This window comes from Heptranchias perlo, chromosome 11, assembly GCF_035084215.1.
Source record: "Heptranchias perlo isolate sHepPer1 chromosome 11, sHepPer1.hap1, whole genome shotgun sequence".
Classification (NCBI taxonomy): Eukaryota; Metazoa; Chordata; class Chondrichthyes; order Hexanchiformes; family Hexanchidae; genus Heptranchias; species Heptranchias perlo.
In genome coordinates this window covers 53,481,811-53,509,006 of record NC_090335.1, presented here as the reverse complement: position 1 = coordinate 53,509,006, position 27,196 = coordinate 53,481,811, and the positions used below count along the sequence as shown (strand labels likewise).

General features: G+C 42.2%; 1 protein-coding gene across 3 annotated transcripts in view; it reads right to left on the bottom strand.

The window, feature by feature from the left end:
* The window catches only part of LOC137326970 (suppressor of tumorigenicity 14 protein homolog), a 90,955-nt gene extending 69,356 nt beyond the window's left edge, over positions 1 to 21,599 (bottom strand). For 2 of the 3 annotated variants that reach the window (XM_067992344.1, XM_067992346.1), the window contains exons 1-4: positions 21,228 to 21,599; positions 13,834 to 13,996; positions 10,241 to 10,407; positions 7,343 to 7,413 (exon numbers count right to left, since the gene is read on the bottom strand). In XM_067992344.1, coding sequence (XP_067848445.1) covers positions 7,343 to 7,413; positions 10,241 to 10,407; positions 13,834 to 13,996; positions 21,228 to 21,311 — 485 coding nt within the window. In that variant the 5' untranslated portion in view covers positions 21,312 to 21,599. Of the gene's footprint in view, positions 1 to 7,342; positions 7,414 to 10,240; positions 10,408 to 13,833; positions 13,997 to 21,181 lie in introns of all 3 variants that reach the window. The other variant, XM_067992345.1, reaches the window with a different exon arrangement.
* Positions 21,600 to 27,196: the final 5,597 nt, after the last annotated feature.

Genomic DNA, 27,196 nt, shown 5'->3' with positions numbered 1-27,196 from the left:
GAAAAATGTGAAGTTATTCACTTTGGTAGGAAAAACAGAAATGCAGAGTATTTTTTAAATGGTGAGAGATTGGGAAATGTTAATGTTCAAAGGGACCTGGGTGTCCTTGTACATGAGTCACTGAAAGCTAACATGCAGGTGCAGCAAGCAATAAGGAAGGCAAATGGTATGTTGGCCTTTATTACAAGAGGATTTGAATACAGGAGTAAAGATGTCTTACTGCAATTATATAGGGCCTTGGTGAGACCGCACCTGGAGTATTGTGTACAATTTTGGTCTCCTTACCTAAGAAAGGATATACTTGCCATAGAGGGAGTGCAACGAAGGTTCACCAGACTGATTCCTGGGCTGGCGGGATTGTCGTATGAGGAGAGATTGAGTAGACTAGGCCTGTATTCTCTAGAGTTTAGACGAATGAGAGGTGATCTCATTAAAAAATGCAAAATTCTTACTGGGACGACAGGGTAGATGCAAGGAGGATGTTTCCCCTCGCTGGGAAATCTAGAACCAGGGGGTCACAGTCTCAGAATAAAGGGTAGGCCATTTAGGACTGAGATGAGGAGAAATTTCTTCATTCTGAGGGTGGTGAATCTTTGGAATTCTCTACCCCAGAGGGCTGTGGAGGCTCAGTCATTGAGTACATTCAAAACAGAAACCGATAGATTTCTAGATAGTAAAGGCATCAAGGGATATGGGGATGATGCAGGAAAATGGCGTTGAGGTAGAAGATCAGCCATGATCTTGTTGAATGGCGGAGCAGACTCGAGGGGCCGGATGGCCTACTCATGCTCCTATTTCTTATGTTCTTATGTCAGGGAAGGAGTTAGTTTCCATATGTATGCTGATGACACCTTGCTACCTCTCCACTGGCCACCACTTCCCTTGCTATCTCTCCACTTGACCCCCTGACCACCTCTGTGAGGCCAAACTGGTTGCTGACATTAAGTTGTTGATGGATTAAAATTTCCTCCAACCGATCATTGGGAAGACTGAAACCACAGAATCAGCAGCCCCACAATCAACTCCGCTCCCTTGCCACCATCCCTCTCCGAGGCCACTTGTTCAGCCTGAATCAGGCTATGTCAAATCTCGATGTCTTGTTCAATCCAGAGATGAGCTTCAAACACCACATCTTATCCATTACCAAGACCTTAGAGGGGTTGCAGTGAAGGTTCACAAGATTGATTCCTGGGATGAGAGGGGTGTCCAATGAGGAGAGATTGAGTAGAATGGGCCTTTATTCTCTGGAGTTTAGAAGAATGAGAGGTGATCTCATTGAAACATACAAGATTCTGAGGGGGCTTGACAGGGTAGATACTGAGAGACTGTTTCCCCTGGCTAGAGAGTTTAGAACTAGTGGTTATAGTCTCACGATAAAGGTCGGCCATTTAGGACTGGGATGAGAAAAATTTCTTCACTCAAAGGGTTGTGACTCTTTGGAATTCTCTACCCCAGAGGGCTGTGGATGTTCAGTCGTTGAGTAGATTCAAGATTGAGATCGATAGATTTTTGGACACCAAGGGAATCAAGGGATATGGGAATAGGGTGGGAAAGTGGAGTTGAGGTTGAAGATCAGCCATGATCTTATTGAATGGCGGAGCAGGCTCGAGGGGCCGTATGGCCTACTCTTGCTCCTATTTCTTATGTTCTTATGTTCTTATTACCACTTACTTCTAAATTTGCAACATCGTCCATCTCTGCATTTACCTCACCCCACTGCCAAAACATTTTTGTCACCTCTAGAATTGATTTCTCCAACATCATCTTTGCCAGCCTCCCAACCTCCCCTCTCCACAAAATCCAACTTATCCAAAATTCAGCTGCTGGTATTCTGTCCGCATCAAGTCCATTCGCCCATTACCCTCTCGTACACTGGCTCCCTGTCTCCAATACATGGGTGAATTTAAAATCCTTGATCTCATCTTCAAATGCCTCCAAGGTCTTACCCCCACCTACCTCTGCAATCTCCTTCAGCCCTTTGTCCCCTTCCGCACGTTTTGGTCCTCCAATTCTTGTGCATTCCCTCCTCCCTTTTCCCCACCACCCACCTAAGGCCTGCAGTCGCCTTTGCCATGTTCTTTATAAACCCCACCCTAAAAACCTCTGCCTCTCCACCTCGTGCCCCACTTTTTAAAAAAAATACAGCTTTTCAACCAAGCTTTCGGTCACCTCTCCCAACTGTCCTAGCATGACTCTCTGTCTTTTAATTATCCTTTTCTTGCCCCTCTGTAAAGCACTTTGAGATGTTTTCTTTCTTAAAGATATATAAATACAAATTATTCAAACCATGGTGGTTAGGAGTCGATAGAAATTCACCCAGCAAAGGTCTCTATTTTTCTGACATATTTCCCTTTCTCAGTTTAATTTCACCTATTTTCCATATTTTTCTTGTGAATTATTTTAACATTGTCTTCCACCCAATAATGTTTTGTTGCCACTGCTGTCTTTACGTACTATACAAGTTTCCTTCAGTTGTACATTTTATTTGCTTCTCCATTCTTTTGTTTTTCATTTTACTGCATCTTTATTCTGTACAGTGCCCTCATGTTCTATTCATTACAAGACTGCTGTGTAATATAGCCTGAAATGATGAAGCTGTGAAACCCAATTCTTTGATAATGTAGGTTCGATTCCACAACGTTGAAGCAACAGACGAAGCATTGCGTAAGCAACTGTTTGAAAGTTACAAACCACAACTTTTCGCCAGCTGGGGTAGGTCTGTAAAAACGAACAAGTGCAAAATTGCTTTTGTTGGCCAGTATTTGCTGAGCACTAATTCACTGGTGGCCAGAAAAGATGGCAGCCCCTCCCCCTCCAGCTATTGCCCCCAGAATCGCTGCTGAAAAATGCCTCTCTAGATTAGTCTTGCCATGTCATTAACTTTACAATCCTGCAGTCAACGTTAGGGCTAGCTTCACCACTAAAAAGGATGGGTCAGTCATTTTAAATCTAAACCTGAATAATGCATCCTTGATACAATTATCTGCAATGTCGTTTATTTTTAATAAATGTTTGTGAAAGACTTTGGGTCCATGAAAATTAGCGGAGTTATAAATTTTTGAAGACTGGCTGGATGACTTAATTTTCAATGGTTTTGCATTAAAACATTTTTAGAATATTTATATTCCAGTTGACAGAAAACAGTCATGGTTTAAATTGAAAATTAGCTAATTCTGCTTAATTATTGCATTGTAAGCCTGAATAAGTAGAGGTCAAAAAATCCCCCTTTCATTTGAACTGAACAGTCATCAACTTACAAGAATTTAACTTCCTTTTCTCACTATCAAAAGTATGATCTCCGATTTCCCAGTCGCTCAATGCCTGAATGCACAGCATAATAAGGCACAGAGGCATGTTGACCAAGAATTTTGCAGGAGGGACACCAGGATGAAGCACTAGAAAGGAGAAACAAGATTCATAGAGGACTGGGAGAAACAAATAGTAGTAAAAAAACAGTTCAGAAATAGGAAAGATCAGACAGGGGGTAAATGCGAGGCAATCAAAGATGGGTTTGGAGTGCATGTGCGTAAATGCACGTAGCATGGTAAATAAGGTTGGTGAGCTGCAGGCACAAATAGCCACATGGGACTATGATATAGTGGCAATAACAGAGACCTGACACAAAAAGGCGGAGAATTGGGAACTTAATATTCCTGGCTACAAGTTATTCTGGAAAGATAGGGAAGGAATAAAAGGAGTGGGTGGGGTGGCAGTATTGATCGAAGAGACTATTACAGCACTGGAAAGGGATGGTGTAGTTGAGGGGTCAAAGACAGAATCTATTTGGTTAGAATTGAGGAACAATAGAGGAGATATTAAGCAACTGGGTGTATACTATAGGCCACCAAATAGTGGGAAGGTGATAGAGGAGCAATTTGCAGGCAAGGACATAAGAACATAAGAAATAGGAGCAGGAGTAGGTCATACGGCCCCTCCAGCCTGCTCCGCCATTCAATAAGATTACGGCTGATCTTCGACCTCAACTCCACATTCCTGCCCAATCCCCATATCCCTTGATCTCAGCCTTGAATATACTCAACGGCTCAGCATCCACTGCCCTCTGGGATATAGAATTCCAAAGATTCACAACCCTCTGAGTGAAGAAATTCCTCATCTCTGTCTTAAATGGCCAACCCTGAGACTGTGTCCCCTAGTTCTAGACTCTCTAGCCAGGGAAAACAGCCTCTCAGCATCTATCCCTCTTAGAATCTTATGTTTCAATGAGACCACCGCTCATTCTTCTAAACTCCAGAGAGTATAGGCCCATTCTACTCAATTTCTCCTCATAGGACAACCCTCTCATCCCAGGAATCAATCTAGTGAATCTTCGTTGCATCTAAGGCAAGTATATCCTTCCTTAGGTAAGGAGACCAAAACTGTACACAGTACTCCATGTGTGGTCTCACCAAAGCCCTGTACAATTGCAGCAAGACTTCCTTAGTCTTGTACTCCAACCCCCTTGCAATAAAGGCCACCATACGATTTGCCTTCCTGATTGCTTGCTGTACCTGCATGTTAGCTTTCTGTGTTTCGTGTACAAGGATACCCAAATCTCTCTCACCACCAACATTAATAGTTTCTCACCATTCAAAAAGTATTCTGTTTTTCTATTCTTCCTTCCAAAGTGAATAGCCTCACATTTCCCCACATTATACTCCATCTGCCACCTTCTCGCCTACTCACTTAACCTGTCTATATCCCTTTGCAGCCACTTTGCATCCCCCTCACAGCTTACTTACCCACTTAGCTTTGTATCATCAGCAAACTTGAATACATTACACTTGGTCCCTTCATCTAAGTTATTAATATAGATTGTAAATAGCTGAGGCCCAAGCACTGATCCTTGCTGCACCCCACTAGATACAGACTGCCAACTTGAGAATGACCAGTTTATCCCTACTCTTTGTTTTCTATCCATTAACCAATCCTCTATCCATACTAATATATTACCCCCCCAACCCCATGAGCCCTTATCTTGCGTAACAACCTTTTATGTGGCACCTTATCGAATGCCTTTTGGAAATTCAAATATACTACATCCACTAGTTCCCCTTTATCTACACTGGTAGTTACATCCTCAAAAAACTCTAATAAATTTGTTGAACACGATTTCCCTTTCATAAAACCATGTTGACTCTGCCTAATCATATTATGATTTTCTAAGTGCCCTGTTATAACTTCCTTAATAATGGATTCCAGCATTTTCCCGACGACTGATGTCATGCTAACTGGCCTGTAGTTCCGTTTTCTCTCTCCTTCCTTTTTTGAATAGCGGGGTCACATTTGCTACCTTCCAATCCGCTGGGACCGTTCTAGAATCTAGAGAGTTTTGGAAGATCACAGCCAATGCATCCACTATTTCTGCAGCCACCTCTTTTAGAACCCTAGGATGTAGGCCAACAGGTCCAGGGGATTTGTCAGCTTTTAGTCCCATTGGTTTGTCTAGTACTTTTTCTCCACTGATATTAATTGTTTTAAGTTGCTCACTCTCATTTGCTCCTTGGTTCCCCACTATTTCTGGTATGCTTTTTGTGTCTTCTACCTTTTTTCTTTCTTTTTCTTTACCCCTGCTATGCCCCTCTTTCCTATCATCATGCCTCCTTTCATTTCTCCCCTCTCGGGTACTCGGCCGCCCCAAATTCCTACTCGAACCCTTCACCACTCCTCGACCTTTCTACTCTCCTGCCGCCGACCCAGGCTTGACTCCCTCTTGGATAAGCCTACAGCTACCCTCTGTGCCTCACTTGGCATCCTCCGAAGGGCCCATCGAAGCATTCGTTGCTGCCTCCTTATGAGCAGCAACCCCAACTGCCCCATCCTACTCTCTCACTGATGTTCCCGCCCAGTGCTGACCCTGTGGGCTCTGCAAGCAGATCAGCTATCACCATCCCTCTCTGCATCTCCCTCCAGAATGTCTGTTGTGAAATCTATATACTCCAGCATAGAAGAGGAGTAAAGGGAAAAAATCAGACTGAAATAACGGACAGATGAAGGATTGTGGGGGGACACTTAAGAAACATTGTGTAAAACTTTCAACTTTGTCGGGAGCATCAAATGGGCAGCAGTGGATTGGCTCCCCATTTTGCATCCTACCTGATTTTTATTTCTGTTGATTTCAATGGAAGGGATAATCGGGCGGCCGATCTGCTACCACCTGTTTTACACCCCCGCCAAAGTTGCAAGTTTTTCCCTTTATTTGAAACTGAAATGTATTTGTTAAAAGCTATCATAAGGTTAGGATTAATATAATTGCCTGCATTATATCATTCTAAAAGAGAACAAGCAAGAGCAAGAAAGAAAATAAAATCCAAATTATCAAGTATTAAAAACTTTTACTTGTAATTCATACTTGTAATAGACCTTATGCAACATTCATAGATTTACCAAAATTGTTTAGTGCTCTAGCCTCCCTCCCTAACAAAGAAACATCATAACTTGCTCCTCATAAAACATTCTATCAGGGGCTTAGCCAGGTGTATGCACTGCACACAAATCCATACACCTTTTTATCCCCTGGTGCAGCAAATCTGTGAGTCCGTGGTTCAACAGTCTATTTGCTGCACTAAGTGATCTGGCCACAAAAATCACTACCACCCTGCATCTTGATGAGCTTCCCACTGTCGGATGCTGCTGTAGCTCGTACCTGATGCTGTTACTTTGCTCTGGGTGTGGACTCTGCTGTGGGCTGCAAGCGAGAATTCCTGGTTTTGCGATAGATCAGGAACTCCCTCCGCAGCACCTTGTCTGCTCTTGGAGCAAAGCAGCAGCATCAAGTAGGAGCTGCTATGAGTGGAAGTGAGAAGAGCATGAAGGAGGTAGCTTGCCTCTGTGAATTGTAGTGTCAGACAGGGAAATTACCTTCTGTGAAATGGGAATGAGAATCTATATGAAGGAGGAAAAGTCCAAGAGTGATTTGTTCCATTAGCTTCTGGGGAAGGGATGATCTAGTTGGCGTGTTGAATATGGATAAACCCAAATGCCACTTAACACTTTTAATAATTATTTTTAGATTTAAAACTCTTAGCAAGTGTGAAGTAAAATTCAAAATTTTCCATGGAAGCAGATCTCCAGATACCCTTTGAAATGCTTGTGCCAGTGATTGCACATGTGTTATCTTCACATTATTCACTGTCATCGTTGAAAGTATAGCAGGACTAAACACTAGCTAGTGAAAAACATTACATGCTCACTACAATATTACAATCTCACAAATACACAGACATAAAAATAGATGGCTGGTTGGCTGGATTTGATTATCAGGGTTATGAGCACACTTATATTTGCAGGAAATTATGTTAAATCACTGAATGGAAGCCATTTGTGTTAATACATTCTGCCTTACCTAAATGTGAATACACCACTGTCCACAAAATAATATCCAAGAGCGGGAGAGGTACTATATAGTTGACACAGCTGAAAAAAAGTATTTTTGCCATTAAGCATTGCGAGCCACAAATACAAATAGAAATAGCAAAACTTAAAAATGCATTTTTTATAAGACAATTCATGACAAGAAGTAAAGGAGTCAACTTATACTCTACGCATGGTTGACATGAAAACTCGTGAGAGGTAAAATCGCAAAAAGTTATAATAATCACCACATGTAGGATTATAAATCAAATCCCACAGCTGCTTTTAGTGGTTGTAAAGTGGTGGAACCTGCCCCCTCCCCACCATTCTCAATTACGCCACTATCTCCATGAAATATAAAAATAGTCAATGGAGCTCACATGGTTATGTGTGATAGAATATTAGAAACAGACATTCAAATTTGCAGAACAGGCAATTAGAGGTGTCTTAAAACCAAAAATTTCAGGTCTTTCACCATATGTAGAATAATCATACCATTTCATTCCAATGCAATAAGTTATGTCAATCCTATAGGTCAATAAGGTTAAGGTTTTGTCATGAGATATTTTTATAATCAAATCATTCTCCTTGGGACTGAAAGATTCCTTACAATTTGACTGTTCCTATTCTAACCAAAGCCCACTAATCACATGGATGAATAATTAATTAATGTGACTACATGGCAGATATCTGGAACAGATTCCAAGCAAAAACAGTTGTGGCTTCAAAAAAGATGGATATCTGATCGGGAATGGGAATGAAGGTTATAGGGGCAGTTATAGACAGAGATGACCAAACATGCCACAGGACTTAATAGTTCCTGTATGACACCCAGGGGTTTGCCAGGGATGTTATGTGTGAAGATTGGCAAGGGCCAAAGATAAGCATTTTGCAGTTTTGCTCAATTACCTTTATGGGACATAATAAACAATTTGTATTTATACAGAATCTTTAACTTAGAAAATACCCCACAACATTCACTGCTTTACAGAGGTGAAACAGATACTGAGCAATAGTAGAGAGATGACAAAAAGCAAGGTTGAAAAGAAAGGTTTGAAGAGGCTTTTAAAGGTGGGGAGAGAAGTAGGAAGGCAGAGAGGTTTAGGGAGAGAGTTCCAAAGAGTAGAGCTGAGACAACTGAAGGTTATGCAACCAATGGTGGGACAGAAGAAGAGGGTTAATGCATGGAAGGCCAGAGTCAGAGGACTGAAGGGGCACAGGATAATACATTGGACAGAGGTAAGATGGGTGACACCATGGAGTGATCTGTGAATGAAGACATGGATTCTGAATTTGATGTACTGTGGGGACAGGGAGCCAAGTGTGATGGACAAACAGGATAGGTATCAGGCAACAGACTTTTGGATGAGTTGGGGTTCGTTTAGGGTAGAGCTTGGGAGCTGATGAGGAAGGTGTTAGAGAAGCTGAGTCTGCAGGTAACAAGACTGTGAACAAAGGTTTCAGTAATGGTGGGGGCGAAGTAAGGACAGACAAAGGCAATATCCCAGAGGTGGTAGTAAGCTGTCTTAGTGACGGTTAGGGCGTTCGGTATCCTGAACTAATAAGGGCACCGAGTTTATACATCATCTGGTTCATCCTTAACACATAGCCAGGTGAAAGATGGAGTAAGAGACATTTTTAGGTGGGAGCTGAATAAGATGGCTTGATCGTCTTCAATTGGAGAATGTTCTGGCTCATTTGGACCTTCATGTTGGACAAACAACACAAAGATGGTTGTGGAATTGAGGGTGTTGGTGGAAAGATAGAGCTGGATTTATCAATGTACACATGGCAACTGATTGAAAGCCTGCAGATATCATTAAGGGGCAATATGTAAACAGGGAAAGGAATTGACCAAGGATGGGACCTTTGGATACTTCACAGGTGACAGTGAGAAACCATCGCTGGAGATTTACTTGCTGCATTGGGACATTTGAGAGTGGAACCAGACAAGGGTAATCCCATGGAGATGGAGCATAGAGGAGAAGCAGTGGAAGAGTGGTAGAGGATGGAGTGATCGAACAAGTGGAATACCAAGAAAATGTCAACAAGTAGAAGGAGGGCTTAAGCGCTACAAAAGATGCCATTGATGACTTTGACCAAGGTGGCCTCAATGCTATGGCAGGGCAGAAATCCAGACTGAAGGAATTCAGACAGACAATTGTGGGACAGGTAAGGATGGAACTGGGTGATATTGATCATCCAGGAGATTAGAGAGGAAAGGGAGGTTAAAGATAGGACAATAGTTGGAAAGGATAGAAGGGTTGAGGGTGAGCTTTGTGAGGAGGGGATGATGATGGTTGTTTTGATGGGGAGAAGAATGATGCCTGTGTAAAGGGAGCCATTAACAATATCAGCAAGTATTGAGGCAAGGAAAGGTTGGAGTGGTCAGAGGTTGGATTGGCCATCTAACTGGTTTCACTAAGCTGTATTCAAACTAGCCGAACTGCTGAGGCAATTCATCTGACAGCATGATAATCAGAAGGTGAACAAGAAACAAAATATTACAGAAACTTTTATTACATGGGATTTTTAATTGAATAATTGGGCCAACTTTCAGACAGGTGCTGCATAAGTATAGGTATACTTAACCAGTGGAGAAGGCAATAAGAGTTTATACCACAATAAATTCCCATATTTTCTGTTAAAATGACTATAACAAAGCATTTCAGATTATTAAGGCATTCTGCAGTTTTAATAAAATATACATAAATGAAATATTCAACCGTAATCTAAAAGACAGATTGTATTACTTTCCTGGTACACATTAATTAAGAATGTTAGCAGAAAGATGGCAAACAAATACAAAAAACACAAACAAACTGTGCTACTTCTGCCGCTTCCTATATTTTCTCAATTTATAAAGTACTAGTATTTTAAAATTCGGTACCATAATCTTCAACGCTTTTGACAAGGATGAGAAGCTTTTAGATTGAGGCATCATTAGTTCGGGTGTAAATGAGTGATTGGATATTTTCATACTTCCAACATAGTACCGAGGAATACCATAATTTTTGAGGTTTGGATCAACAAAGTCATCATCAATTGAAGTGGCTCCTTAAAAACAGGAAGAAAAGCTGTTATCAAATGTCAGCCTAGAAAGTACATTTAAGAGATTTACTCATGTTAAAGATTAAAGTGACAAGTTTTAAAACCAAAAAGCAATTGATTACCAAATGCTCAGACTCAGTGGTGCATTTTACATTAAATCTGGCTCTGCATGGCAAAAATATGAGAATCACCTGCATGCAATAACATTGTGACAAAATGATATCAAAGGCATGTTTGGCTCTTCCTCCTCTGCAGTTTTCTTTTAAAATGCAAAAATTTATACTAAAAAATACTATTACATTTGCTTTCCATTTTCCTTTGAGCAGTGTGAATTTCTAAAAGGCATAAAAATGAAAAGTGAAGACTTATTTATTCTTTGCCTCGTATTCCCACCAGGCATACCTGAACTGACTATATGCCGGGTCCCTAAGAAAAGCTGAGGCATGGGAACTGCAACATTTGGAGTCTTCGCAACAGCCACACGCTCCTTACATTGATGGACCTACAAAGTCATCCCGGACCAGTGAATGTCTGCATGACAGCTAAATTTTGGAGCTCCAAATCACTTCTGGTCTTGCCCAAATGGAATGACTTCAATGTTGTAGGAAAGGCCATAGCAAAATCATTATGAGTGTTAACTTCGTTACACGATGTTGACACCATAAAGCAAGACGATACTCAAATTGTGTTTGAGCACTTGAGTCAGTGATGAGCGAAGGGTAAACACTAGACAATAAGGAACAACTTCTTCCCAGTGTTACAGTCAATGCTGAAACATGCTAACTTTTATTTAAATGCAAATATAGATTATAAACTGAAGTTGGATAGCTAAATATTTGATCAAAAGCAAAATACTGCGGATGCTGGAAATCTGAAATAAAAACAGAAAATGCTGGAGAAGCTCAGCAAGTCAGGCAGCATCTGTGGAGAAAGAAACAGAGTTAAAGTTTCAGGTCAAAAACCTTTCGTCAGAACTGGAAGATGTTAAAAGAGTTAAAGTTTTTGAGCAACTACAGAGCCAGGGAAAGGAGGGGAGGGAGGGCACGGGAGGAAAGAACAAAAGGGAAGGTCTGTGATAGGATAGAGGGCAATAGTGATTAAATGACAAAAGGGATGATGATGCAAGGCAAGGAAGGTAGTAATGGGACAGGTTAAGAAACAAAAGATTGATCAGGAGTAGCTGTAAATGGCAGCAGCAGAACCATTACCAGCACTAATCACTGCTCCAATTTTTTCGGTCAGCTAGCAACTCCTGATCAATCTTTCGTTTCTTAACCTGTCCCATTAACACCTTACTTGCCTTGCCCCATTGTCCCTTTTGTCATTTAATCACTTGTGCCCTCTATCACAGACCTTCCCTTTTGTTCTTTCCTCTCCTTCTTCCTCCCGCTTTCCCTGGCTCTGTACTTGCTCAAAAACTTTAACTCCTTTAACATCTTCCAGTTCTGACGAAAGGTCTTCGACCTGAAACGTTAACTCTGTTTCTTTCTCCACAGATGCTGCCTGACTTGCTGAGCTTCTCCAGCATTTTCTGTTTTTATAGCTAAATATTTGTGTAGCTTTAATTTAAATTCTAAGCCTGATAAAAAGTGATTGGTGAGATTGCTTGATGGAATGCTTTAGTTTTGATAAGTTAAAGTAATCAAGTTGCGATCGGAGGGGGTAAGTCACTGCCCCAATTTTAACTGCCCGCTTGCCCGGTTTTCACTGGGCCTATAAAGTCATAGAATGGTTACAGCACTGGAACCATTCTAGTAAATCTTTTCTGCACCCTCTCTAAGGCCTTCACATCCTTCCTAAAGTGCGGCGCCCAGAATTGGATTCAATACTCCAGCTAGGGCCTAACCAGTGTTTTTTAAAGATTCAACATAACTTCCTTGCTTTTGTACTCTATGTCTCTTGTTATAAAGGCCAGGATCTTGTATGCCTTTTTAACTGCTTTCTCAATCTGTCCTGTCACCTTCAAAGTTTGTGCACGTATATCCCCAGGTCTCTTGGTTCCTGCAGCCCCTTTAGAATTGTACCATTTAGTTTATATTGCCTCTCCTCATTCTTCCTGCCAAAATGTATCACTCGCACTTCTCTGCATTAAATTTCATCTGCCCATTCTACCAGCCTGTCTATGTCCTCTTGAAGCCTATTACTGACCTCCTCGCTGTTTACTACACTTCCAAGTTTTGTGTCATCTGCAAATTTTGAAATTGTGCCCTCTACATCCAAGTCCAAGTCAGTAATATATATCAAAAAAGCAGTGGCTCTAGTACTGATCCCTAGGCAACTCCACTATATTCCTTCCTCCAGTCCAAAAACAACTGTTCACCACTTCTCTCTGTTTCCTGTCACTTAGCCAATTTCATATCCATGCTGCCACTGCCCCTTTTATTCTATGGGATTAACTTTGCTGACAAGCTTATCATGTGGCACTTTATCAAATGTCTTTTAAAAGTCCATATACACAACATCAACCGCATTGCCCTCATCAACCCTCTCTGTTACCTCATCAAAAAACTCAATCAAGTTAGTTAAACACAATTTGCCTTTAACAAATCCGTGCTGGCTTTCCTTTATTAATCCACACTTGTCCAAGTGACAATTAATTTTGTCCCGGATTATCATTTGTAAAAGTTTCCCCACCACCGAGGTTAAGCACTACCCCCATATCTAAGGAGGACTGACGAATACGGCCAGCACCTCTGCAATTTCCACCCTTACTTCTCTCAGCAACCTAGGATGCATCCCATCCGGACCGGATGACTTATCTACTTTAAGTACAGCCAGCCTTTCTAGTACCTCCTCTTTATCAATTTTAGCCCATCCAGTATCTCAACTACTTCCTCTTTTACTGTGACTTTGGCAGCATCTTCTTCCTTGGTAAAGATAGATCCAAATACTAATCTAGTACTTCAGCCATGCCCTCTGCCTCTAGCGTAGATCTCCTTTTTGGTCCCTAATCCCTCCTCTTACTACCCGATTACTGTTTATATGCCTATAGAAGACTTTGGGAATACCTTTTATGTTAGCTGCCTGTCTATTCTCGTACACTCTCTTTGCCTCTCATTTCCTTTTTCACTTCTCCTCTGTACTTTTTATATTCAGTCTGGTTCTTACTTGTATTATCAACTTGTGTCTCATATAAATTGCATTACATTGAAGCTGTAGTTAGGCGAATAATAATCCTGTCAACCTTTCTTTTGAGGTGCTTAGATATTATTTAGGTCTAGAACATGTTCTGAAATATTGTGGCTATAAGTACAATTTTAGTGGAACAAATCAGAGATAAAATGTGCGGATTAAATCCTATGGACAGAAAATCATGGGCTGTGCCCCCAATTTTTCCAGTAATGTGCTCCCAGTGAGTGCTGCCTCAGCACTGAGATCTATACAATAAAAAGTCCATCTTAAATGTAATAAAAATACAAAAATTTTACTTACGTATGCCAATAATTACAATGATGATGAGAAAGATTATTAACATTGCAGCAATTAACACAATTAGCATCCACAGTTTACAGTTCCAGCAGATGGTTTTATTGCAGGTATCTGTATTACAAATATCTCTGAAACACAGATTTGTTTGTTGACTGTTTCTTTCTCTCTGCAGAAAGGATAAAATATAAATCATGATTAAACAATTTTATAGAAATATTTTCCCAGCTACCAAAGATCTAGAAGCAACATATAATATGATCCAAGCCCCACTCTATTGGCTCTCCTCAGTCCTGCTCTCATTTCCTCTTGCTAGTCATAGTATCATAGTAGGTACAGCACAGGAGAAGGCCATTCAGCCCATCATGCCTGTGCTGACTCTTTGAAAGAGCTATCCAATTGGTCCCACTCCCCTACTCTTTCCCCATAGCCCTTTACATTTTTTCCCTTCAAGTATTTATCCAATTCCCTTTTGAAAGTTACTATTGAATCTGCTTCCACCACCCTTTCAGGCAGTGCATTCCAGATTATAACAACTCACTGTGTAAAAAAATGTTTCCTCATGTCACTTCTGGCTCTTTTGCCAATCACCTTAAATCTGTGTCCTCTGGTTACCGATCCTTCTGCCACTCAAAACAGTTTCTCCTTATTTACTCTGTCAAAACCATTCATGATTTGAACATCTCTTTCAAATCTCCCCTTAACCTTCTCTGTTCTAAGGAGAACAACCCCAGCTTCTCCAGTCTCTCATCCCTGACATCATTCTAGTAAATCTCTTCTGCACCCTCTCTAAGGCCTTGACATCCTTCCAAAAGTTTGGTGCCCAGAATTGAACACAGTGCTCCAGCTGAGCCCTAACAAGTGTTTTATAAAGGTTTAGCATAACTTCCTTGCTCTTGTACTCTATGCCTCCAATAATAAAGCCCAGGATCCCATATGCTGTTTTAACAGCATTCTCAACTTGGCCTGCCACCTTTAAAGATTTGTGAATGTGCACCCCCAGGTGTCTCTGTTCCTGCACCCCCTTTAAAATTGTACCATTTAGTTTATATTGCCTCTTCTCATTCTTCCTACCAAAATGCATCACTTCACACTTCTCTGTGTTAAATTTCATCTGCCATGTGTCTGCCCATTTCACCAGTCTATCTATGTCCTTCTGAAGTCTGTTACTATCCTCCATATTGTTTACTACATTTCTGAATTTCATGTCATCTACAAACTTTGAAAATATATCCTGTATACCCAAGTCCATGTCATCAATGTATATCAAAAAGAGCAGTGGTCCTAATACTGACCCCTGGGGAATACCACTGTATACTTCCCTCCAGTCTGAAAAACAACTGTTCACCACTACTCTCTGCTTTCTGTCCCCTAGCCAATTTTGTTTCCAAGCTGCCTTTGTCCCTTTAATTCCATGTGCTTTAATTTTGCAAATAAGTCTATTATGTGGTACTTTATCAAATACCTTTTGAAAGTCCATAAACACAACATCAACCACACTACCTTCATTAACCCATTCCGTTACTTCATCAAAGAACTCAATCAAGTTAGTCCAATACAATTTTCCTTTAACAAATCCATGATGACTTTCATTTATTAGCCAATACTTTTCCAAGTGCCAATTTATTTTGTCCTGGATTATCGTCTCTAAAAGTTTCCCCACCACCGACGTTGGGCTGACTGGCCTGTAATTGTCGGGTTTATCCTCTCCCCTTTCTTGAACAGGGGTGTAACATTTGCAATCCTCCAGTCCTCTGGCACCTTCACCATAGGAAGATTGGAAGATTGTGGCCAAAGCCTCCGCAATTTCCATTCTTACTTTCCTCAGTAACCTAGGATGCATCACATCTGGGCCGGGTGACTTTCTACTTTGAGTACTGTCAATCTTTTAAGTACCTCCCCTTTATCTATTTTTATCCTTTCCAATGTAGCTACCACCTCCTCCTTTACTGCTACGATGGCAGCATCATCTTCTTCAGTGAAGTATTCATTTAGTGCCTCCACAAGAAGATCTTCTTTTTTGTCCCTAATCGTTCCCACGCTTCCTCTGACTACCCTTTTACTATTTATATGTTTATAAAAGACTTTTGGGTTCCCTTTTATGTTCGCCGCTAATCTATTCTCACACTCTCTCATGCCCCTCTTATTCCATTTATTAGATCTCCTCTGTACATTTTGTATTTAGCCTGGTTCTCTACTGTATTATGAACCTTACATTCGTCATAAGCCTCCTTTTTCTGATCCATTTTAATCTCTATATCTTTAGTTATCCAGGGAGCTCTAGCTTTGGATGTCCTTCCTTTCCCTCTCATAGGGATGTGTCTAGTCTGTGCCCAAACCAACTTCTTCTTGAAGGCCCATCCCATTGTTCAATTACTGTTTTGCCTACCAATTTTTGATTCCAATCCACCTGGGCAAGATCTCTTTTTAACTCATTGAAATTTGCCCTTCTCCAGTTAAGCATTTTCACATTTGATTGATCCTTATCCTTTTCCATAACTATTTTAAATGATATTATGATCACTGTTCCCCAAATGCTCCCACACTGAAACATCCTCCACCTACCCCACTTCATTCCCCGGAACTAGATCCAGCACTGTTTCCTTCCTGGCTGGAAACACACTGTTCTAGAAAGTTCTCTCAAACACATTTCAGGAATTCCTCCCCCTCTTTGGCCTTTAAACTTTTACTGTCCCAGTCTGTATTGGGATAATTGAAATTCCCCATTATCACTACTCTATAGTTCTTGCTTGTTTCTATAATTTGCCTGTGAATGTTCTTCTCTATCTCCTTCCCACTATTTGGTGGCCTATAGTATACACCCAGTAGCATAATAGCTCCTCTATTGTTCCTTAATTCTAACCAAATAGATTCTGTCCTTGACCCCTCAACTACATGCTCCCTTTCCAGCGCGATAATAATTTCTTTGATCAATACTTTTTTGGTCAATACATTTTTGGTCACCTTACCTAAGGAAGGATATACTTGCCTTAGAGGAGGTATACCGAAGTTTCACTAGATTGATTCCTGGGATGAGAAGGTCCTCCTATGAGGAGAGGTTGAGTAGAATGGGCCTATATTCTCTGGAATTTATAAGAATGAGAGGTGATCTCATTGAAACTTATAAAATTCTTAGAGGACTTGACAAGGTAGATGTTGAGAGGTTGTATCCCCTGGCTGGAGAGTCTAGAACTAGGCGTCATAGTCTCGAGAAAAGGGGGTGGCCACTTAGGACGGAGATGATGAAACATTTCTTCACGCAGAGGGTTGTGAATCCTTGGAATTCTCTACCTTAGAGGGCTGTGGATGCTCAGTCATTGAGCATAATCAAAACTGAGATCGATGGATATTTGGACACTAAGGGAATCAAGGGATGTGGGAATAGGACGGGAAAGTGGAGTTGAGGCCGAAGATCAGCCATGATCTTACTGAATGGTGGAGCAGGCTTGAGGGTCCGTATGGCCTACTCCTGCTCTTAGTTCTTATGTTCTATTATTGCCACCCCCCTTTCTTTCCTTCCCTATCTGTCCTGAACATCTTGTAGTCAGGAATATTAAGTACCCAATCCTCCCCTGCATTGAACCAGGTATCTATCTGTTATCATAGTCCCATGTGGCAACTCACCAACCTTATTTACCATGCTATGTGCATAAATGCACATGCATTCCAATCTCATCTTCGACTACCTCACACTAGCCCTCTCTTTGATCCCTCCTATTTCTGATTTTTTTTATTATTCATTCATGGATGTGGGCGTCGCTGGCAAGGACAGCATTTATTGCCCATCCCTAATTGCCCTTGAGAAGGTGGTGGTGAGCTGCCTTCTTGAAATGCTGCAGTCCGTGTGGTGAAGGTTCTCCCACAGTGCTGTTAGGTGGGGAGTTCCAGGACTTTGACCCAGCCATGATGAAGGAACGGCGATATATTTCCAAGTCAGGATGGTGTGTGACTTGGAGGGTAACGTGCAGGTGGTGTTGTTCCCATGTGCCTGCTGCCCGTGTCCTTCTAGGTGGTAGAGGTCGTGGGTTTGGGAGCTGCTGTCGAAGAAGCCTTGGCGAGTTGCTGCAGTGCATCCTGTAGATGGTACACACTGCAGCCACTGTGCGCCGGTGGTGAAGGGAGTGAATGTTTAGGGTGGTGGATGAGGTGCCAATCAAGCGGGCTGCTTTGTCTTGGATGGTGTCAAGCTTCTTGAGTGTTGTTGGAGCTAACATAGAAATACAGAAACATAGAAAATAGGAGCAAGAGTAGGCCATTCGGCCTTCGGGCCTGCTCCGCCATTCAAAACGGTTCATCGTCTAACTCAGTACCCTGCTCCCGCTTTTTCCCCATATCCCTTTAGCATTAAGAAATATATCTATCTCCTTCTTGAATACATCTAATGACTTGGCCTCCACTGCCTTCTGTGGTAGAGAATTCCACAGGTTCACCACCCTCTGAGTGAAAACATTTCTCCTCATCTCGGTTCGAAATGTCATACCCCGTACCCTGAGACTGTGACCCCTGGTTCTGGACTCCCCCAGCCATCGGGAACATGCTTCCTGCATCTAGTCTGTCTAGTCCTGTTAGAATTTTATATGTTTCGATGAGATCTCCTCTCATTCTTCTAAACTCTAGTGAATATAGGCCTAGTCGACCCAATCTCTCCTCATACGACAGTCCTGCCATCCCAGGAATCAGTCTGGTAAACCTTTGTTGCACTCCCTCCATGGCAAGGATATCCTTCCTCAGATAAGGAGACCAAAACTGCACACAATACTCCAGATGTGGTCTCACCTAGGCCCTAAATGAGCTGCACTCATCCAGGCAATGGGGAGTATTCCATCCCACTCCTGACTTGGCTTTGGGGAGTCTCAGGAGGTGAGTCACTTGCCACAGAATAACCAGCCTCTGACCTGCTCTTGTAGCCACAGTATTTATGTGGCTGGTCCAGTTAAGATTCTGGTCAATGGTAACCCCCAGTATGTTGATGGTGGGGGATTTGGCAATGGTAATGCCGTTGAATGTCAAGGGGAGGTGGTTAGACTCTCTTTTGTTGGAGATGGTCATTGCCTGGCACTTGTCTGGCGCGAATGTTACTTGCCACTTATGAGCCCAAGCCTGGATGTTGTCCAGGTCTTGCTGCATGCGGGCTCGGACTGCTTCATTATCTGAGGGGTTGCGAATGGAACTGAACACTGTGCAATCATCAGCGAACATCCCCATTTCTGACCTTATGATGGAGGGAAGGTCATTGATGAAGCAGCTGAAGATGGTTGGGCCTAGGACACTGCCTTGAGGAACTCCTGCAGCAATGTCCTGGGGCTGAGATGATACTCCATCTGCCACCTTCTTGCCCACTCAATTAACTTGTCTATATCCCTTTGCAGCCGCTCTGCGTCCTCCTCACAGCTTACTTTCCCACCTAGCTTTGTATTGTCAGCAAACTTAGATACATTTCACTCGGTCCCTTCATCTAAGTCATTAATATAGATTGTAAACAGTTGCGGCCCAAGCACCGATCTCTGCGGTACCCCACTGTGAGGGAAGGTCATTTGATGAAGCAGCTGAAGATGGTTGGGCCTAGGACACTGCCCTGAGAAACTCCTGCAGCAATGTCCTGGGGCTGAGATGATTGACCTCCAACAACCACTACCATCTTCCTTTGTGCTAGGTATGACTCTAGCCACTGGAGAGTTTTCCCCCTGATTCCCATTGACTTCAGTTTTACTAGGGCTCCTTGGTGCCACACTCGGTCAAATGCTGCCTTGATGTCAAGGGCAGTCACTCTCACCTCACCTCTGGAATTCAGCTCTTTTGTCCGTGTTTGGACCAAGTCTGGAGCCAAGTGGTCCTGGCGGAACCCAAAATGAGCATCAGTGAGCAGTTTATTGGTGAGTAAGTGCCGCTTGATAGCACTGTGGACGACACATTCCATCACTTTGCTGATGATTGAGAGTAGACTGATGGGGCGGTAATAGGCCGGATTGGATTTGTCCTGCTTTTTGTGGACAGGACATACCTGGGCAATTTTCCACATTGTCGGGTAGATGCCAGTGTTGTAGCTGTACTGGAACAGTTTGGCTAGGGGTGCGGCTAGTTCTGGAGCACAAGTCGTCAGCACTACAGCCGGGATGTTGTCGGGGCCCATAGCCTTTGCTTTATCCAGTGCACTCAGCCGTTTCTTGATATCACATGGAGTGAATCGAATTGGCCGAAGACTGGCTTCTGTGATTTTGGATATATCGGGAGGAGGCCGAGATGGATCATCCACTCGACACTTCTGGCAAACGCTTCAGCCTTGTCTTTTGGACTCACATGCTGGAGTCTGCCATTATTGAGGATGGGGATGTTTACAGAGCCTCCTCCTCCCATTAATTGTTTAATTGTCCAGCACCATTCACAACTGGATGTGGCAGGACTGCAGAGCTTTGATCTGATCTGTTGGTTGTGGAATCGCTTAGCTCTGTCTATAGAATGTTGCTTCCGTTGTTTAGCTTGCATGCAGTCCTGTGTTGTAGCTTCACCAGGTTGGCACCTCATTTTTAGCTACGCCTATTCTTTACTCCAGTGCTACTTGTCCCTCCCAATCACCTTGTTTCTCCTCTCTAATGTTTCCTCCTGGTGCCCACCCTCTGCCAAATTAGTTTAAACCCTTCCCCACAGCACGAGTTAACTTCCCCTCCAGGACATTGGTCCCAACTCTGTTAAGGTGCAACCCGCCCATATTGAACAGATCCCTCCTGCCCCAGATCTGGTCCCAATGTCCCAGGAATCTGAAGCTTTCCCTCCTGAACCATTGCTCCAGCCACAAGTTAACTTGTCCTATCCTACTTGCCCTCTTATTTCTAACTCAATTAGCTCCTTCACCACCTTTTCTGTTTTAACAACGGCAACAGATTTAGATAGCAGGTGGGTGGTAAAGTTCCCATGCCAGTATTTGAAGAGCAGGGGAGTTCTCCTGGTGTCCTGGCAAACATTTATCCCACAACCAATATCGCCTAAAACAGATTCCCTCGTCATTTATCTCATCGTGACCTTGCTGTGGGCAAACTGGACTCCGCATTGGGCTACATAATAACATACAGTTCAGAATAATTCATTCGTCGAGGAGCGTTTTGGGGCGACAGCAGGACCTGAAAGGTGCTATAGAAATGCGAGTTCTTTTCAGATTTACAGTACAGTAATTGAATTCAGTTCTATAACTTGCCGACTGACTCGCTAGTCCAGTATCATGAGCCATTACACTACAGTACACGTCAGAATTTCCTAAAGAACGTAAAAGACTGTCATTAGAATTTAAGAGAACATAAATAATTAAGAAAGTACAAGTGAAAGGAGGCGTAAGCGAAAGAGTCCACAAGAAACTGCTCACCAGAAGAACGAACAAGTGAGTCGGAGCTTTAACAGTTGCAGCTCACCTGGTTATTATCCTGAAGGAGTGGATGATCCACTGTGCTGTTGGCCGCTTGAACAGAGTTGGCTGGAACTTCGATCAGTTCCATGTTGTAATCTAACTCTTTCGAAGGAAAAACTAAACACGACTTGGTTTCACTTTTCAGTATTAAACAGTTCCCAGAACCATTAGGTTTTCTTAAACCCGGAAGTGTCGGGTTCAGGTGAAGTCCAGCATAAAGTTTGGGGAAACTTTTCGCAAGTTAGTGAGTGAACGGGAAAAGTAAAAGTTAAACTAGTTGTCAGATATAAGACTAATTAACACAAAAATGCTGACCCTTGATTTGCTCCGAGTTATACTTAGGGTTGGTGTTGCGCTTCTCACTGCTACTCTTGGGCGGGGTGGTTACCAGGAATGAAGCGATGTGCTGGTCACACCTCTTCAATGCGCGCACAGAAACTGGAAAGCTGCCAGTTCACTTAATAACCCATAGATTGGAGTTGTTGTAAGCATTGAAATTATATTTTAAGAAGAATTAAGACCAAAAGTTGTTATACCGTTTGTACTCGCTTAACTGTAAACGACCCAGTACCAACTTTTGTTGGAGGAATCAGAATCCTCCTTGGGAGAGGGTTTTGCTGGATGCTGGTGGCAGCATTTGGATCTGCCTGAGGTCAGCCTGTTTGCATAGACCCTGTAAGAGATTTGAAATTTATGTTGAGAGTTTTATTGTAATGTCTAATTAGGCTCTATCATTCTAAATAAACCAACTGCAAATTAAAAAGATCAAACCATCGTTTGGCCACTAGCACGAATACAGGACTACATCCCTGGAATCATTTACTGGAATGATTCCAGGCATGAGGGACTTTAGTTACGTGGATAGACTGGAGAAGCTGGGGTTGTTCTCCTTGGAACAGAGATGGTTGTGAGGAAGGGTCAAGGGCCAGAGGACATAGATTTAAGGTGATTGGCAAAAGAACCAAAGGTGACATGAGGAAAAACTTTTTTACACAGCGAGTGGTTAGGATTTGGAATGCACTGCCCCAGGAGGTGGTAGAGGCAGATTCAATCATGGCCTTCAAAAGGGAACTGAATAAGTACTTGAAAGGAAAAAAATTGCAGGGCTATGGGGAAAGGACAGGGGAGTGGGACTAGCTGGATTGCTCTTGCACAGAGCCAGCGCAGACTCGATGGGCTGAATGGCCCCCTTCCGTGCTGTAACCTTTCAATGAATCCATGATTCTATGATTGGATGAAATGTAACATACTGTAGGAACATGGTGATAAGCCTTAATCTCAAGGACAGGCACATGAGCAGAGTGGAGAAAAACTCATTTGGTAGCAAATAACATTTTCTCATTTGGTAATAACTCAAGCTACCACTAAAGGTATAAAAAGGAGGATGACTTTGGAAATAGGGAGAGACCACAAGAAGCATTTAAAGATGAAGTCATCGACCAAGAATTAACTCCTCGACCCCCACAGAAGAAGGAATTGATTATCCTTCTGAGTTGTACTCCTGAATAAGGTTGTATGTCACTTCATCTGGAAAACTGTCATGTCTCAATGTCAATAAAACCAATTATAAAGTCTGGTTGATTCTTACCTTTCCAGCCCACTAAAGGAAAAGAAATAAAACCCTACAACTCTTAGCTCACCTCCAGATATATAAAAGACAGAACAAGAGTGGCTAGAATGTGGAACACTCTAGCACAAGGAGTAGTTGAGGCGACTAGCACAGATGCATTTAAGGGGAATCGAGATAAACACATGAGGAAGAAAGGAATAGAAGGATTTGTTGATGGGTTTAGATGAAGAAGGGTGGGAGGAGGCTCATGTGGAGCATAAACACCAGTATGGACCTGTTGGACTGAATGGCCTGTTTCTGTGCTTCTCCTGTGTATTTCTATGTAAAGACAGAATTTGAAGTATTAATAACAATTATGTTACTTTACAACTTCTACATGGATAAGGGTAATACAATAGTCAATGTATTGCTTGCAATCATTACAGTAACACGGTTTCAGAGTTACAGTAACTGGGTTCATTTCAACATAGTATCTGACGAAAGGTCTTCGACCTGAAACGTTAACTCTGTTTCTTTCTCCACTGATGCTGCCTCACTTGCTGAGCTTCTCCAGCATTTTCTGTTTTTATTTCAGATTTCCAGCATCCGCAGTACTTTGCTTTTGATTCAACATAGTATCAGTTTGTTTCAGTGGAGCTGGCATCAACTTAATATGACACAACTTATTTTCAGAATTAGAAAATTACACTATTTGTCATGTTCAACCTAACAGTTTCCGAATTACTTGGTATTTGGCAAGAAAGGCTCTATAGTGGAGGAGCACTTCACTGTTTCCTGTTTGTCTACATCTTGAATCATGGGCCAGAATTTGCTGTCAAAATAACAGTGAGGCCTATGGTGCTTGACATTATTTATGCACAAATGGTACAGCAACTTCAGGCGAGGGGCAGATGCATGGTTAAACACGGATATCCAAAAGTTGCTATCTGAGATGTGCCACTCCACCGTTTGCTCCATGAAAACGGCATCTCGCTGTCTGCCTCACCAGTGAAATGCATTGAATGGCGTGAAGTTGCTGTATTTGCGCGGTAGATACGAACTAAACTCGCCACGGAAAGTTAAGTCTTGTCCATTTCAGCCTAAGTGCCCTTTTAACGACGTGGTAAGTGTTAATCACTACCAATCAACTTCTCTGGCTCTGAACATTAACTATTACAAGTGTAGAGCCTCATTCCTTCAGGTTTTAATTGTCGTTGGAGATTTTAAAAATGTAAAATTTAAAACATTTAAAATTTTTTGACTTTTTCTTTGTCTCTTTTTTCTCTCTCTTAATCCAATCTTTCTTTCCCTCTCTTTATTTCTCTTTCTGTACCTGATTTGACATTGAATTCACCCATTCTAATTTACACTACCTTCTCAGTCCTTGCACTGTTAATTTCACAATGCTTCGATTTGATTGGTTAAGGAGATATCCAGTTGCTTGCCCTGTTCACTCAGGTCCCAGATTCCCCGTTTCCCTCGCTGTGACGTTATCAGCTCAACTTGCAACGCAAAAGATTCAGAAAACTAAACATGCAAGAGCAAGTCTAACTAACAGCAGATAAGTTGTCTATAATCTTTCCTGAATTGATGGCAAGTGTGTAGCTAGCACTTTGTGCAAACATTTGGTGACAAAAATAGATCTTGCGCCTTTGGTGCTTTTATGGATTTTAGAATCATAGAATCATAAAATCATAGAAATTTACAGCACAGAAAGAGGCCATTCGGCCCACTGTGTCTGTGCCAGCCGAAAAAGAGCTTTCCAGCCTAATCCCACTTTCCAGTCTTGGTCCGTAGCCTTGTAGATTACGACACTTCAAGTGCATATCCAAGTACTTTTTAAATGCAATGAGGGTTTCTGCCTCTACCACCCTTTCAGGCAGTGAGTTCCAGACCCCCATCACCCTCTGGGTGAAAAGATTTCTCCTCAATTCCCCTTTAATCCTTCTACCCAATTACTTTAAATCTATGCCCCCGGTTATTGACCTCTCTGCTAAGGGAAATAGGTCCTCCCTCTCTAGATCCCTCATAATTTTATACACCTCAATTAAATCTTCCCTCAGCCTCCTCTCTTCCAAAGAAAACCAATCCAATCTTTCCTCATAGCTAAAATTCTCCAGTCCTGGCAACATCCTCGTAAATCTCTTCTGTACCCTCTGTAGTGCAATGACATCTTTCCTATAATGTAGTGACCAGAACTCTACGCAGTACTCTAGTTGTGGTCTAACTAATGTTCTAGCATAACCTCCCAGCTCTTATATTCTATGCCTCGGCTAATAAAGGAAAGTACCCCTTATGCCTTCTGAACCACCTTATCTACCTGTCCTGCTACCTCCAGGGATCTGTGGACATGCACTCCAAGGTCCCTCTGTTCCTCTATACTTCTCAGGATCCTACTATTTATTGTGTATTCCCTTGCCTTGTTTGTCCTCCCCAAATGCATTACCTCGCACTTCTCCGGATTGAATTCCATTTGCCACTTTTCTGCCCACCTGACAAGTTCATTGATATCTTCCCTCAGTCTACAGCTTTCTTCCTCACTATCCACCGCACAGCCTATTTTTGTGTCATATGCAAACTTCTTAATCATGCCTCCTACATTTAAATCAAAATCATCGATAGATACCACAAAAAGCAAGGGACTTAGCACTAAGACCTGTGGAACCCCACTGGAAACAGCCTTCCAGTCATAAAAACACCCGTCAACCATTACCCTTTGCTTCCTGCCAATGAGCCAATTTTGGATCCAACTTGCCACTTGTCCTTAGATCCCATGGGCTTTTACTTTTCTGACCAGTCTGCCATGTGGGATTTTGCCAAAAGCCTTGCTAAAATCCATGTAGACTACATCAAACACGCTACTCTCAGCGACCCTTCTTGTTACTCCCTCAAAAATTTCAATCAAGTTAGTCAGACACTACCTTCCCTTAACAAATTCATGCTGACTGTCCTTGATTAATCTGTGCCTTTCTAAATAATGATTTATGCTGTCCCTCAGAATTTTTTCCAATAATTTGCCTACCACCGAGGTTAGGCTGACTGGCCTAACCTCGGAGGTGGGCAATCCTTTTCTCCCTTTTTAATCAATGGTACAATGTTAGCAGTCCTCCAGTCCCCCGGCACGACGCCTGTAGCCAGGGAGGATTGGAAAATGATGATCAGAGCCTCCGCTATTTGTCCCCTTGCTTCTCTTAGCAGCCTGGGATACATTTCGTCCGGGCCTGTTGATTTATCTACTTTCAAAGATGCTAAACCCCTTAATATTTTCTGCCTCACTATGTTTATCCCATCCAATATTTCACACTCCACCTCCTTAACTATAATGTCTGCATCATCCCCCTCTTTTGTGAAGACAGACGCAAAATATTAATTAAGAACCATACCCTTGTCTTCCGCAGGTTACCTTTTTGGTCTCCAGTAGGCCCTACTCTTTCCTTAGTTATCCTCTTGCTCTTTATGTATTTATAAAACATCTTTGCGTTTTCCTTAATTTTACTTGCCAATATTTTTTCATGTCCTCTCTTTGCTTTCCTAATTTCCTTTTTAATTTCACTCCTGCACTTTCTATACTCCTCTAGGCTTTCTGCAGAATTGAGCTCTCAGTATCTGACATAAGCTTCCTTTTTTTGCCTTATCCTACCCTGTATGCTCCTTAACATCCAGGGGGCTCTAGATTTGGGAGTCCCACCCTTTTTCTTTGCGGGAACATATTTGCTCTGAACCCTCACTATCTCCTCTTTGAATGCCTCCCATTGCTCTGACACTGATTTACCTTCAAGTAGCTGTTTCCAGTCCATTTTTGCTAAATCACATCTCAGCTTAGTAAAATTGGTCTTACCCCAATTGAGGACTTTTACACATGGTCCATCTTTGTCCTTATGCTAAATCTAACTGAATTATGATCACATCCACCAAAATGCTCTCCCACTGATAACCCTTCCACCTGCCCAGCTTCATTCCCTAAAACTAAGTCCAGAACTGCCCCTTCTCTTGTTGGGCTTGCTACATACTGGCTAAAAAAGTTATCCTGAAGGCATTTTAAGAATTCTGCGCCCTCTACACCCTTTACACTGATTCTAGTTAATATTAGGGTAGTTGAAATCCCCAACTATTACTGCTCTATTGTTCTTCCACTTCTCAAAAATTTGCCGACATATTTGCTCTTGTATCTCCCTCTGACTGCTTGGGGGTCTATAGTACACTCCCAGCATTGTGATTGCCCTTTTTTCGTTCTTCAGTTCAACCCATATGGCCTCATTTGATGATCCTATTGGGGGAAAAATTGGATAAGGGCCATTTTTGGGCGGGAGTAGCACGATTACCTATTACCCTGTGCCCAATGCCCTCTGCGCAGAGAATGTCGTCAGGCTTGAGGACTTACCTGCAATCTACGTTGGGAATCAGCATTGAACGAGGATTCCATG